The 14,180-nt window shown below is 41.2% G+C and overlaps 2 protein-coding genes across 5 annotated transcripts in view; both read left to right on the top strand.

Annotated features, from left to right (window-relative positions):
• MYO5C (myosin VC) overlaps positions 1–9,370 on the top strand; it is a 106,173-nt gene extending 96,803 nt beyond the window's left edge. For 2 of the 3 annotated variants that reach the window (XM_002753496.6, XM_035259671.3), the window contains exons 39-41: positions 4,981–5,155; positions 5,978–6,058; positions 7,352–9,370. In XM_002753496.6, coding sequence (XP_002753542.3) covers positions 4,981–5,155; positions 5,978–6,058; positions 7,352–7,504 — 409 coding nt within the window. In that variant the 3' untranslated portion in view covers positions 7,505–9,370. The remainder of the gene's footprint in view (positions 1–4,980; positions 5,156–5,977; positions 6,059–7,351) is intronic. The other variant, XR_013521004.1, reaches the window with a different exon arrangement.
• Positions 5,980–14,180, top strand: part of GNB5 (G protein subunit beta 5) — an 84,453-nt gene continuing 76,252 nt past the window's right edge. Inside the window, exon 1 of one of the 2 annotated variants that reach the window (XM_078334251.1) lies at positions 5,980–6,058. The gene's annotated coding sequence lies outside the window, so the exon portion shown is untranslated. Of the gene's footprint in view, positions 6,059–10,258; positions 10,326–14,180 lie in introns of those variants that run through there. The other variant, XM_035259672.3, reaches the window with a different exon arrangement.

Genomic DNA, 14,180 nt, shown 5'->3' with positions numbered 1-14,180 from the left:
TGGCTCACTGCAGCCTTGACTTCCTGAATTCAAGCGAGCATCCCTCCTCAGCCCCACAAATAGCTGGTACTACAGGCATATGCCATTTTTGTAGAAACAAGGTCTCACTGTGTTGCTCAGGCTGGAATATATGCTTCTGAATTGGAACGCTTAGATCATTTTAATGTAATATAATATTTATATTTAGAACTACTATCTTATTTTCTATTTGTTCCTTCAGTTTTCATTTCTCCAGTTGTCTTTTTCTGCTTCTTTTGGGTTATTTGAAATTTTTTAGTATCCTTTTCTAAATTATGTATTTTTTTAGGTATTATCCCTTTGTATCCCTTTTTTTTTTTTTTTTTTTTTTGAGATGGAGTCTCACTCTGTCCCCCAGGTTGGAGTACAGTGGTGTGATCTTGGTTCACTGCAACCTCCGCCTCCCGGGTTCAAGCGATTCTCCTGCCTCAGCCTCCTGGGTAGCTGGGATTACAGGCATGCACCACCGTGTCCAGCTAATTTTTATATTTTTAGTGGAGACGGGGTTTCACCATGTTGGTCAGGCTGGTCTCGAACTCCTGACCTCGTGATCCACCTGACTCGGCCTCCAAAAGTGCTGGGATTAACAGGCGTGAGCCACCATGCCCGGCCTTTATCTTTTTTTTTTTCTTAGTTGTTGCTCTAGGGATTCCAGTACACATACTTAACTTTTCACAGTCTATTTAGAATCAGTATCTTACCACATCAAGTAGAATGTAGAAATCTTACCATCACGTAGGCCCCTTTGGCCGTCCTGCCTTATGTTGTAGTGGTCTTATGTATTAGCTCTACATACATCAAAAACTCTACCATACGATATTATAATGTTAGTTTTCAACCATTAAACACATTTTAAAGAACTCAATAAGAGAAGAGTAGTCTGTTGTACTCAACCAGGTATTTACCAGTTCTGTTGTTTCTTTATTCCTAATGTTCCAAGTCTCATTTTTTTTCCAAGTCTCGTTTTGATATAATTTCTCTTCTTTTTAGAGCAGGTTCATTGGCAATAAATTCTTTGTTTTCTTTCTGTTGAAAATGTCTTCACTTTACCTTTATTCCTAAAGGCGTGTGTGTAAGATGAGGAATTCTAGATAGAGAGTTCTTTTCTTTCACCACTTTAAAAATGTTTTTCTTTTTTTTTTAACTACTGTGGTTTCAAATAAGAAATCCACAGTCATTTGAATTACTGTTTCCACATAAATAATGCATGATTTTTCTCTGATTGCTTTTAAGATTTTTCTTTTTTTTTTTTTTGGCTTTAGTTTTTCACACTTTGTGATGTGTCTGAGTGTGGATTTCTTTGGGTTTAGCCTCTTTGGAATTTCCTGAGCTTCTTGAATCTGGCTAACCACCAAATCTGGTACATTTTCAGCCACTATTTTTTCAGATATTTTGTCTTTATCATAGTCTTCGTCTTCTCTTTCTGGAACTTCCGTGAATCAGTTGTTAAAGACTTTTCATTATTGTCCCACAGGTCTCTAAAGTTCTGTTCCTTTTCTTGGTTCTTTTCTTCTGTGCTCTTCAGATTGGATGATCTCTATTAATCCTTTCAAGTTCACTGACTCCGCTCTGTCATCTCTATTCTTTTATTTCCATTATTGTATTTTTTCAATTCTAAAATTTCCATTTTGGTTTTTCTTTGTATCTTCTGTTTCTTTTCTGAGACTTTATATGTTTTGATTCATGGCAAGAGAGTTTGGCTTTACTTTCTAGATCGTTTTTATGATGACTTCTTTAAAGTCTTGATCAGATCATGTGAATATCTGGGTCATCACAGTGTTGACTCCTATTAGTGGTTTTGTTTAATGTGAGTTGGGATCTTTCTGATTCTTCATATGCCAATTTTGAATTGTATATTGGACATTTTAAAATACTGTATTATGCAGTCCTTATTTATTTATTTTTCTGAGACTGAGTCTCGCTCTGTCACCCAGGCTTGAGTGCAGCGGCACGATCTCCACCTTTGGGTTCCAGCGATTCTCATGCCTCTGCCTCCCAAGTAGCTGAGATTACAGGTACCCACTGCCACGCCCAGCTAATTTTTGTATTTATAGTAAAGTCTGGGTTTCACCATGTTGGCCAGGCTGATCTCGAATTCCTGATCTCAAGTGATCCACCCACCTCGGCCTCCCAAAGTGCTGGCATTACAGGTGTGAGCCACTGCGCCCAGCCAAGACTCTAAGCCTTTAAATCATATGGAGAATGTCGATATTTTCATCAGGTGAGCAACCCACTTGGGTCCAGGCTGCAAGTTATGACCGTCCTCTATGTTTTGTAGTTCCATGTCATTTCCTGTGTAAGGGTTTTGGGGTGCTCTTTGGGTCCGTTTCATATGTGTGAAAACAGTGGCCAACCTGGAACTGGGGTAACGATATGTTTCATAGTTCAGTCCTGAAAGTCTGTGTAAGCTGTTTAGGGTCAGATTCATGCATGGCTCAGGGATAAACCCAAGAGTTAATAAAGAACTTTAACAAACTGCTTTACTCGACTTTCCCAGGCTCCTCCCTTTCTGCAGCATTCCTATTACTTTCTGCCCCCTTTTTGATGCTTCAGCTAGAAAACTGGAGCTTTCCCTAACTTGCTCTGCAGTGTACTTACTGCACATGTCCCCATCTGGGGCCCAAGAGTGAGAGGGCAAAGAGAGAACCTCGAACCACAGCTCCTCCAGTTGGAAAGGAAGTGTCCCTTCTCTTTGAGTTTTAGGTTCCTCCTGGCCTCCTTTGCCAACACTGCTGTTGACATGGGATTGTTTGGAACTTGAGCGTGAGAGAATAGAGAAAAAGGTGAGGGAAAAAGGACATTTTTTTCTGTCTCTCCGAGCATTAGGAGGCCCCTTTTCAGTTCCACCAGCCAGAACCAGAGGGCTCCCCCTGGAGGTCTTTGTTGGCATTGATGCTTACTTCTGAGTTTCAAACTGGTGAGTTGAGACCAGTGACTAGCAGAGGGGAAGACTGATAATCTCACTTTTGATTTGGAAGTACTTCAAATTCTGGTCATCTTCCCCAGTACACCAGATACCGTTTGCTTTTCCAAGTCCTCAAATAGCTGCCCAGTGCATTCCGTCCAGGCTTTATAGCTGCATTCAGTGGGACGGCCTAGATGGAGTGTGCTTACTCCATCTCACCAGGAACTGAAACCCCACCGCACATCTTTGAGTGGGAGAATTAATGTGCCCAAAATTCAGATTTTAAAAAGGACTGAGCCCAGATTTGAATAGGATGAATTAGAAGAGCTAAGATGGGAACTCCATTAGAAACCTGTAATAAAAACTGAAAGTAATAAGAACTCAAACTAGTAGGACAAAAGTAAAAATGCAAAAATGGAGGATAGTAAGAACCAGTGCAAGAGATGTTTTCTCACAGCCACTATCCTATGGAATACGTTAATTTAGCATCACTGTTCAAACGTTACAACCGGAAAGAAGACCCACATGGGGCACTGGTAATCCTTAAGGTCAGAGCTGGGACTGAATTTATTTGTTTATTTTGAGACAGTCTTACTCTGTCACCCAGGCTGAAGTACAGTGGCACAATCTCAGCTCAACGCAACCTCTGCCTCCCAGGTTCAAGTGATTCTCCTGCCTCAGCCTCCACTGGGATTACAGGCGTATGCCACAACGCCCAGCTATTGTTTTGTATTTTTAGTGGAGACAGGGTTTTGTCATGTTGACCAGGCTGGTCTTAAACTCCTGACCTCAAGTGATCCTCCTGCCTTGGCCTCCCAAAGTGCTGGGATTACAGGTGTGAGCCACCATGCCCGGCCCAGAACTATAACTGACTTTAAAGATCACTTTATTCAACACTCAGTTTTTTTTTAGCAGTTTCATTGGTATATAATTTATATACCATACAGTTTACCTGTTTAAAACACATAGTTCAGGGAGGGCACAGTGGCTCACACCTGTAATCCCAGCACTTTGGGAGGCTGAGATCACTTGAGGCCAGGAGTTGACCAGCCTGGCTGACATTGTGAAACCCTGCCTCTACTGAAAATACAAAAATGAGCCAGGCGTAGTGGCAGGTGCTTGTAATCCTAGCTACTCAGGAGGCTAAGGCAGGAGAATCACTTGAACCTGAGAGGTGGAGGCTGCAGTGAGCCAAGATTGGGCCACTGCACTCCCACCTGGGTGACAGAGGGAGACTCTGTCTCAAAAATAACAAAGTGAATAGTTCAGTCAGTTTCGATATATTTACATAGTTGTGCAACTATCACTATAACGTAATTTTAGGACTTTTTCATCCCTCCAGAACAAAACCTTACAGGAATTAGCAGCCACTCTCATCCCCCACCCCAACTCCCTGCCCCGCCCAACCTAGGAAACCACTACTGTGTTTTCTTTCTCTACCGATTTTGCCTATTCTGGACATTTAAAAATAAATGGAATCATAAAATGTTATCTTTTGTGGATGGCTTCTTTCGCTTACGTAATGTTTGGAAGGTTCATCTATGTAGCGGATAGCAGCACATCGTTCCTTTTTTATTGCTGAATAATATCCCAGTGTATGGATAATGCCACAGTTTGTTCATTCATTCATCAGGTGATGGGTATTTTAGGTTGCGACAGAAATAAGAATGAAAACTGCAGTTGACTAAAAGAAAGCTTTCACTAATTGAAAGATTTCTGCCAGTTCAGGAAGAGGAAACCAATTTTTCATACATATGGAAGTCTTCTCTTCAAATATTACTGTTTCTTTCCTTTAATTGATTTTCCAAATTCTGTTTCATAAGTGATTGCAATCACTGTTCTTTGCTCAGATTTTCCCCAATGTCTTTAGCTGTTCCAGCCTCTCAGCCTAGACCACCATGAGTCTTAGCACTATGGATTAGGAGAGCTGATCATCAGTCCAACCCCCTCACTTAACACATGAGAAACTCACCGAACTCTGGTACCCTCTCGGGACACAAAGCCGGGCCTGGCACCCTTCCCTAAAGTGTTCTCTGTTTTTCTGCCTTTCCCTCCAGGTGCAATATCAGCTACTTAGAAGAATGGCTTAAAGATAAGAATTTGCAGAACAGCTTAGCAAAGGAAACTTTGGAGCCCCTCTCTCAGGCAGCCTGGTTGCTTCAGGTCAAGAAGACCACAGACAGCGATGCCAAAGAGATCTACGAACGCTGCACCTCACTGTCTACTGTGCAGGTGACCAGGCTTGCTTAGTGTCTCCCTGGCTCTTCCCTGACACATCAGTGCAATGGGGATTACCTTTCTTGGCTTAGCCAGCTGTGATCACCCTGATTCTGTCTGTCCTCTCAGAAGCATACCTATCACCCATGGCATACCCTTTTATCTAATAAATATTTGTTAAATACTAATTCTAGGTCTTAAAAACACAGAAATGGGCTGGGCAAGGTGGCTTACAGTTGTAATCCGAGCACTTTGAGAGACCGAAGTGGAAGGATTCCTTGAGCCCAGGAGTTTGAGACCAGTCTGCGCAACTAGCAAGACACCGTCTCTACCAAAACAAAAAAAAAGCTGGGTGTAATACCACACACCTTTGGTCCCAGCTACTCAGGAGGCTGAGGCAGGAGGATCACATGAATCCAGGGGTTCGAGGCTGCAGCGAGCCATGATCATAGCACTGCACCCCAGCCTGGGCAATAAAGGGAGGCCCTATCTCAAAAAAAAAAAAAAATCACACACACACACATACAGACAAATGTCTGTGATGCATTCCCTGCCCAGTAAACTCACAAACATGTATGTGGAGGGGTGGGTGCATGGGAGGTAGGGAGGCTGGAAGAGGCTCCTCTTACTGTATGATTGTCTGATTTGCCTTTGCTTCCTGTGGCACCTTTCCCCGCCTTGTCTTTTCTTGGAAATAGGTAACACAGGATTCCTAAGCCAAATTACAGTCTAAATGAACCACCTGTGCTTCCCAGTGGTTCCCAATGACCAGAACAATTATTTTGTGAACAGTTATTATTTTGCATGGTCTAACACAATGTTGTGTAATGTTTGCAGATCATAAAGATCCTTAATTCATACACACCTATAGATGACTTTGAGAAGAGAGTAACTCCATCCTTTGTTCGCAAAGTACAGGTGAGATTCTTAAGGCTGTGTCTCTTAATTTTACCTCCTAACTATCGTATAAGATGTTGATATTTAATTAACATTATAGAAATCCAGGATTTGCAAGGACTGTTCAAAAATAATAAAATAAAAATAGAAATCCAGGATTAAAGTACATTTACCCACATAGACAAGTGAAAGACACCCATCTCAAAGTAAGCAGGAAATTTTCCTGTGAAAATTTTCAGAATCCACCTTAGTCTGAGTGGGAAGGGATAAAAACACCAAAACCATGACTCCCTTGCTGTATTCCTTCAACATGTCTTATTTCTTATTGATCTTTGAATACTGTGAAAGTGGGCAGAGTCTGAATGTAAACAGACCATTTTTCTTTTAAAATCATTTGCATAATCATTTTTTCTTATATAATTCCTAAAGTTTCTCCCCTATTGAACTCTAGGGCAGCAGTTCTCCAAGTCTGTCTCAAGCATCCCTGGAAGTCCTTGAGACACTTTCAGGAGGGTCTGGAAACTTCAGTTTTCTAAATACAGACCTATGGATTTTCTGAATAGATATCTGTGGATTTTCTTCATGTACTTCAACCAAAATAACATATCACAACAGATTGAATGCAGAAGCAGATATAATATTATATGTATATAATACAGCATATATATTAAAATATGGCATATGTAATATATGGTTATATATTTGATAATAGAATAATATATTAAGTCAGACATTAAAGAGGTTTGCAAAAATAGAAAATACCACTTCTCACTAAATTGTCTTTGTTTTGGAAACTTATGTTTAACATGTATTGACTTATTTAAATGAATTAATGAATTACTTTTATTACTAATATGGCAGATACCAATAGTCATACTCATATACACAAAAGCTTTTGGAACCTCGGTAATTTTTTAGTATAAAGCGGTCCTGAGACCAAAAAGGTTGCAAACCTGTGAATGAAGAAGAAAGGATTCAATAAAAATGGAATACTTCAAATCTACTCATGTTTGACCTTAGAATTATGCCATGAGAACAGATTAGAATAGAAAACAGGTTTATCGTCAGCTCATCCCATGGGAAATGAACTTCTGAAGTGAAACAGAGCAAGTTAATTATTCATGGAGCTGATCTGCAAGCCCTGGATAGACTTTGGAGTTGTGCCGTTGTTAAAAAGCTCTCATGTATGTCCTTTCATGTGATTGTGCAACAAGTCTTCACTAGAGATAGTTGTGTTTTGCCTTGACTTTCAGGTAGCAGTAAAGCAGAACATGTTCATTTCCTTACTAATTTGTCCTCTGATTGTAATTTCAGGCTCTCTTAAGTAGCCGGGAGGATTCATCACAGCTGATGTTGGATACCAAATATCTCTTTCAAGTCACATTTCCCTTTACCCCCTCTCCACATGCTCTCGAAATGATTCAGATCCCTAGCAGTTTCAAGCTCGGCTTTCTAAATAGGTTATAGAAAGAGAAAAAGTCAGTGCACTAGCTGGGCACAGTGGCTCATGCCTGCAATCCCACCCAGCACTTTGGGAGACTGAGGCGGGTGGATCACAAGGTCAGGAGTTCAAGACCAGCCTGGCCAAGGTGGTGAAACCCCAGTTCTACTAAAAAGTACAAAAATTTGCCAGGCATGGTGGCAGGCACCTGTAATCCCAGCTACTCGGGAGGCTGAGGCAAGAAAATCACTTGAACCCAGGCAACAGAGGTTGCAGTGAGCTGAGATTGTGTCACTGCACTCCAGCATGGGCGACAGAGTGAGACTCTGCCTCAAAAAAAGTCAGTGCACTTTTTCCTCAAAAGCTAAGTGAAGGTTCAGTATGAGGGATGTGGTTTATTAATTGGCAATGGAAATTGGAATGTGATTTAAGGAAGAAAATAGACTTTTCCCAAATGGACCATGTCATTTCTCACTCACAGTGACAGTGCTGCTACTGTAATTTTATAAGAATTCACACACACCAGCTATAGTTAGAAAAGCCATGTCTCACTCTCGAATCTCAGCTGGTTTTTACTGAAATTCCTGGAGGGCTCACGTTTTCTTCCGCGTGCCTCTGTCTTGTGGCAGCGCCCTTACCAGGAGGGAGTGAGATCTGGGGACACAGTGGCTTCCAAGTTTTCTTGGTTCATGTGGAGCCTGGGTACATTTACAAAGCCACAAGTAGATTACAGGACTCAGTCTTCCAGGAAATAATCCCATTTGGCCACCATGGCCTGCCAAAAGCTCTCTTGCCCCATGCCTCCTGGGGATGGGAGGTTTTCATGAACTCTTTTTACTGAAAATGCCCTGCATTTAAAAATGTGTATTTTAGGGGCCAGGTGCGGTGGCTCAAGCCTGTAATCCCAGCACTTTGTGAGGCTGAGGCGGGTGGATCACGAGGTCAAGAGATCAAAACCATTCTGGTCAACATGGTGAAACCCCGGCTCTACTAAAAATACAAAAAATTAGCTGGGCATGGTGGCGTGTGCCTGTAATCCCAGCTACTCAGGAGGCTGAGGCAGGAGAATTGCCTGAACCCAGGAGGCGGAGGTTGCGGTGAGGCGAGATCGCGCCATTGCACTCCAGCCTGGGTAACAAGAGAGAAACTCCGTCTCCAAAAAAAAAATTAAAAAAAAAAATGTTTATTTTAGACCCTTCTAATTTTTAAGAGAGTGTTCAAACTGAGATGAATCACATGAAGTATTTTTATGTGTATGTCTATTTAAAAGTAATATATTATTAAAGCTTAATTGCCATGTCATTTATCTTCTCCGAAAGAAGTTTTCTTCAAATATTACCTGCCAACATATTCATATTTTTTTGTTTAATACCTTTCATACAATAACTTTTTTAAAAAAACCCAGTTTAAAAATGCAACCTAATAATTATATTATCTCTCTAATCAGCATTTCAATGTATTTATTTTTAAATTCTCTCATAAAGGTAACTAAAAAATTATGTCAGAACCTCCTTTTGAGAAATCTGTGTTTCCCAAGTTTTATGGGAACTGGCTATTCCTTGTCCTGGCACACCTTCTCATTCTTCCCTTTCACAGCCCAAAAGCTCATCTGATCAGCACTCCTAGTCTCTGACCTGCAGATCCAGTGCTGTTCTGTTACCCCCCAAGAATCCCAACAGTCACAGGTGATAGCTGTGATTCTATAATACAGACTTGTGTCTTAGGAGTAGGAATAATACATGATTATGAAGCAATATCACCCTGCTAATGTGTAATAATGTCTTTTCATATTATAAGTGATTTCGTTTAGCTCATTTCAACACATTGCACATGAAAAAATGAAAAGTGGAACTTTGTAATACTTTAATCAATAAAATTAATTACCAAATGAATTGGGTCAAATTCTTTCACTGTGAGGAGATGATGTGTCTTTTAAGTGCACAGGTTTTATGCCTTTCTTTAGGGTCATAGTGAAAGATGCTAGAATCTTTATAGATTCATAGTATCTCATTTAAAGTATATTAAAATGTTTAGAGAGGAAGTAAACATGTCATAAGTGCTGGCTCAGGCTGTGTCTCCAGGGGGCTTCCACACTGTGTCAGAATGAGGGGCTACTTGCAGAGAATTGGCTGGGTTTCTGATCCTGAGCTGTGGCCTCCATGCCCTTTCTAGACCTTCCCCACACGGTGAGAAGCCATCACTGTTGATTTTTGGCTTGCATAACTCAGGATTCATGCCTGTTTCATAGCACTTAACCCTGGGCTGGAAGCCAGAAATGCCCATTTCCTCTGTTGGCCTGTGAGCCCCAGAGGGCAGGTAACACATCTGCATCCCTGCCTTCATCCTGCTGATGAGGTGGAAGAGAACTGAAGAAGCACAGTCCTGTTGGGGGATGCCGTGTGTGTGGTGGGGAGTCGACCATGGGAAAAAGTTGGTCCTGGTGGGTACAGGGAGACCTGTGGAGGCTGAGGAGTTTATATATGGAAAAATGGGAAGAGGCAGGCACTCGCCTCACAGTCCTGATCAGTTCTACAAAGCTGTCAGTGACAAGGAGACCAAAATAGAGAAATGTTAAGAACATGCAGCCCAGGTTGCTCAGTGAGGGCGCAGACACAGAGGTCAAACCTGCTAAGTTCTCCCTCCACAGCAGGGCTGAGCAGAAAGTTCCAGGGGTGAGTGAGGCATGCAGATGGCAGCACGCACCCAGGAGGGAGCATGGAAGTGCAGTGGAGGAAGCAAGCAGGATGAGAAGATAAGGAGATTAGTGGGTGAGGTGCTTCACACCTCAGGCTGCTAGTCCTCACCTCTCACCGTCTGCCCTGCGGCTCCCAGTGCTGACTCCAGAAGGTATGTGCATACTGACCTTCTGGTTAAAATACTCCAGCTTTTGAAATGCTCAGAAAAGCATCCAGATGAGTCCAGGCCACAGTGTTAGCAGGTCTTTCTGTGCGGTGGGAGCACGGGTGAGGGGTTTTGTTGTTGATCTGTTGAATCTAACTCTCTACAATACACATGAATTTATTTTGAAATAGTAAAGTGTTTTTACATTAACGTTGGCATCAGGAAAGAAACTAAGCATGCTTAAAATTACTAAGTTTTAAAATTTGATACAGGTGACACATGACAACGAAAGCCTCTGAGTACAGCGTATGGGGTTAGAAAGAGGCTTTTGTAGTTTTAAGTCTGAGATACGTCCACGTTGTTGTGTGTATCGGCTTGTTCTTTATTATTCTATGCCCATTTCACAGTTTAGTCTACAACTAGTGAACATTTGGGTCTTTCTAGTTTAGGCCTTCTGTGAATAAAGCTGCTATGAGCTTTATGGGTTGTTTTGTTTTGTTTTTAGGAAATAAGCATTATTTTCTGTGGTGTACATATGCAGCAGTAGAATTGCTTGGTCACAGAATATATGCGTTTCACTTTAGTAGGTCCTATTGACCAGTTTTGTACAGTGGTTATACCAACTTCTGCTCCCACCAACAGAGAAAGGCAATTCCAGGCTCTGCATCCTTGTCCACATTTGCGTTGTCAGGCTTTGTAAGTTTTCTGATGGATAAGTAGTTGTATCACGTCGTAGTTTGACTTTGTATTTCTTTGATGACTAATGATAATGAGCACCTTTTATATGATTATTGACCATGTAAGTATCTTCATTTGTGAAGTGACTGTGCAAGCCTTTTGTCCATTTTTAAAATAATCTTAATTGAAATATGATGTTCACACATTTAGTTTCACATTTCAAAACCCACATTTAAAAACATGTATTTCAGTGGGTTTTTAGTTTATTTACGAGGATTTGCAACCATTGCCACTAATTCCAGAGTATTTTCATCACCCCAAAAAAGAAATCTCATGCCCATTAGGCAGTCGCTCCCATCCCAGTTCCCTCCTTCCCCCTTATTGCTTCTTCCTTGCACCTTGCAACTATTCATCTGCTTCCCGTCTCTCTGGGTTTGCTGATCCTGTACACTTCACATCAATGAAATTATATAATACGTGGTCTTTTGTGTCTGGCTTCTTTCATGGGATAGCGTTTTTCAAGTTTGATCATGTTGTAGCATGTGTCAGAACTTCATTCTTGTTTATTGCTGAATAGCAGTCTACTGGAGGATAGACATTTTGTTTATTCATTCGTCAGTTGGTGGACACTTGAGTTGCTTTCACTTTTGGCTAATAATGCTGCCATGAACATTCGTAGGTACATTTTTTTATGTGAACATAAATTTTCTTTTTTCGTTCCTTTTTTTTTTTTGAGACAGAGTCTCACTGCGTTGCCCAGGCTGGAGTGCAGTGGCACAATCTCGGCTCACTGCAACCTCTGCCCCCACAAGTTCAAGCGATTCTCATGTCTCAACCTCCCAAGCAGCTGAGATTACAGGTGCCTGCTACCACACCCAGCTAATTTTTATATAGTAGAGATGGGGTTTCACCATGTTGCCCAGGGTGGTCTAAACTCCTGATCTCAGGTGGTCCACCCACCTTGGCCTCTCAAAGTACTGGGATTACAGGTGTGAGCCACCACACCCAGCCAGTGAACATACATTTTCAATTATCCTCGGTATATATCTAGAAGTAGGATTGTGGGGTCATATGGTAACAGCTACATATTAAACGTTTTGAATAACTGCGAAACCATTTCCCACAGCTGTACCATTGGAAAATGACTACCCCATTTTACCTTCCCCCCAGCAATGTATGAAGGTCCTTTTGTCCATTTCTAATTGAGTTAATGAAGCATGATTTTCAAAGTAAAAACTGGATATGCCCTATGTATCCAAACACAGGAAGTTGGTTTAATACATTATGACACTCCATAGTATAGAATAATGCTGAACGTATTACCAAAAAACGTAGATCTCTAAGTATTAACAGAATAAGCTAGATGAAGAAAGCAAGTAACCCTATTTGCGTGACTACCAAAGCTGCATCTTTGTGTTTGTGCCAGAAAAGTCTGGAAGAAGAAGCAACAAACTGAATAAGGGCAGTGAAAATGCAGAGTGCATGTGATGGGGGTTCAAGTTTCACTTTCTCATCTTCGGTATTGGTTCTTTTAAAAATAAACATGTGGCCAGGCGCGGTGGTTCACGCCTGTAATCCCAGCACTTTGGGAGGCCGAGGCGGGTGGATCACGAGGTCAACAGATCAAGACCATCCTGGTCAACATGGTGAAACCCCGTCTCTACTAAAAATTACAAAAAATTAGCTGGGCATGGTGGCGCGTGCCTGTAATCCCAGCTACTCAGGAGGCTGAGGCAGGAGAATTGCCTGAACCCAGGGGGCGGAGGTTGCGGTGAGCTGAGATCGCGCCATGCACTCCAGCCTGGGTAACAAGAGCGAAACTCCGTCTCAAATAAATAAATAAATAAATAAACAAACAAACATGTATTTCTGTGGGAATTTTTAAGCCATATATTTAGGCAAAACAGTTATCAAAGAAACTCTGTGCTTGGCATAAGGTTATTAGGGGAAGGTTCGAGAATTTCTATGAACTCCTACTACAGAGCAACTTCATGTCAAAACTTGTTAAACGGGGCATTTTGGTCTTTCTTATCAAAATGCTCATCGAAGCACTGGCTCTAGCTGTGAAAAATTTCCTCATCATAAAAAGGATTATTGACAATAAGTACGACAGAATGTACTAAAATTAAATTTAGCTCGTGATATAAATACCAAGTGAAAAGCATCAAGATATAGAAATGTAATCAGTATAATGAACAGTAGGACCTCAGTGATCTCAAATCTATTCTTGCACAAACCAAAATGTAAAAAGAAGTTTCTCTGAGTGGTGGGATTATAGGTGATTATCTTCTTCCTTATACCTTCCCGTCCCCCCAAACTTTCTACAATGCATATGTATGACATTTACAGTTTAACAATGCTTTAAATTTAGTTTGTAGCTTTCCCATGTTTAACCAGTCAGGTCTAAAATGTAGCTATGTGATATGACTTAAGGTCCATATGACTCAAAAATCAGAGTCTCTGTTAAAAAATTGTGTTTTCCAGGAATATGTAATGACATGAAGATGAAAATGCTATTATGTAAGTTAAAATAGTATATGGCATACAATTCCAGTTTTAAAAAATTGCACACATATATCCTTCTAAAGACACTAAAAGAAAACAACATGCCAGCAGATCAGTTATTTGTTGGTGTAGGGCATGTGGGTGATTACTTTCACCTCTTCTTGTCCTTCTGTTTCCAGTTGTTTATTTATTTTTATTTTTATTTTTTGAGACGGAGTCTCACTCTGTCACCCAGGCTGCAGTACAGTTGTGTGATCTCAGCTCACTGCACCCTCTGCTTCCCAGGTTCAAGTGATTCTTCTGCCTCAGCTTCCCGAGTAGCTGGGATTACAGGTGTGTGCCACAACACCGGGCTAATTTTTATATTTTTAGTAGAGATGGGGTTTCACCATGTTGGTCAGGCTGGTCTCAAACTCCTGGCCTCAAGTGATCCACCCACCTCGGCCTCCCAAAGTGCTGAGATTACCGGTGTGAGCCACCATGCTCAGCCCTCTGTTTCCAGTTATTTATAATGAACCTTACAAGCATCTTTTATAATTTGAAAAAATTCAAAATGTAGTTTGAAAAGAAAAACATTGCCTCTCTCTAGATATGGAACATTGGCCCTCTTTTCTACTTGTCTTTCTCTCCTATGCCTCCCAGCCATCCTTTCATTCCTCCTCCACTTGGTGCGGTGGC

This window comes from Callithrix jacchus, chromosome 8 (assembly GCF_049354715.1).
Source record: "Callithrix jacchus isolate 240 chromosome 8, calJac240_pri, whole genome shotgun sequence".
NCBI classification, from domain to species: Eukaryota; Metazoa; Chordata; class Mammalia; order Primates; family Cebidae; genus Callithrix; species Callithrix jacchus.
The sequence above is the reverse complement of the archived record's forward strand: the minus strand, read 5'-3'. Positions and strand labels throughout refer to the sequence as shown.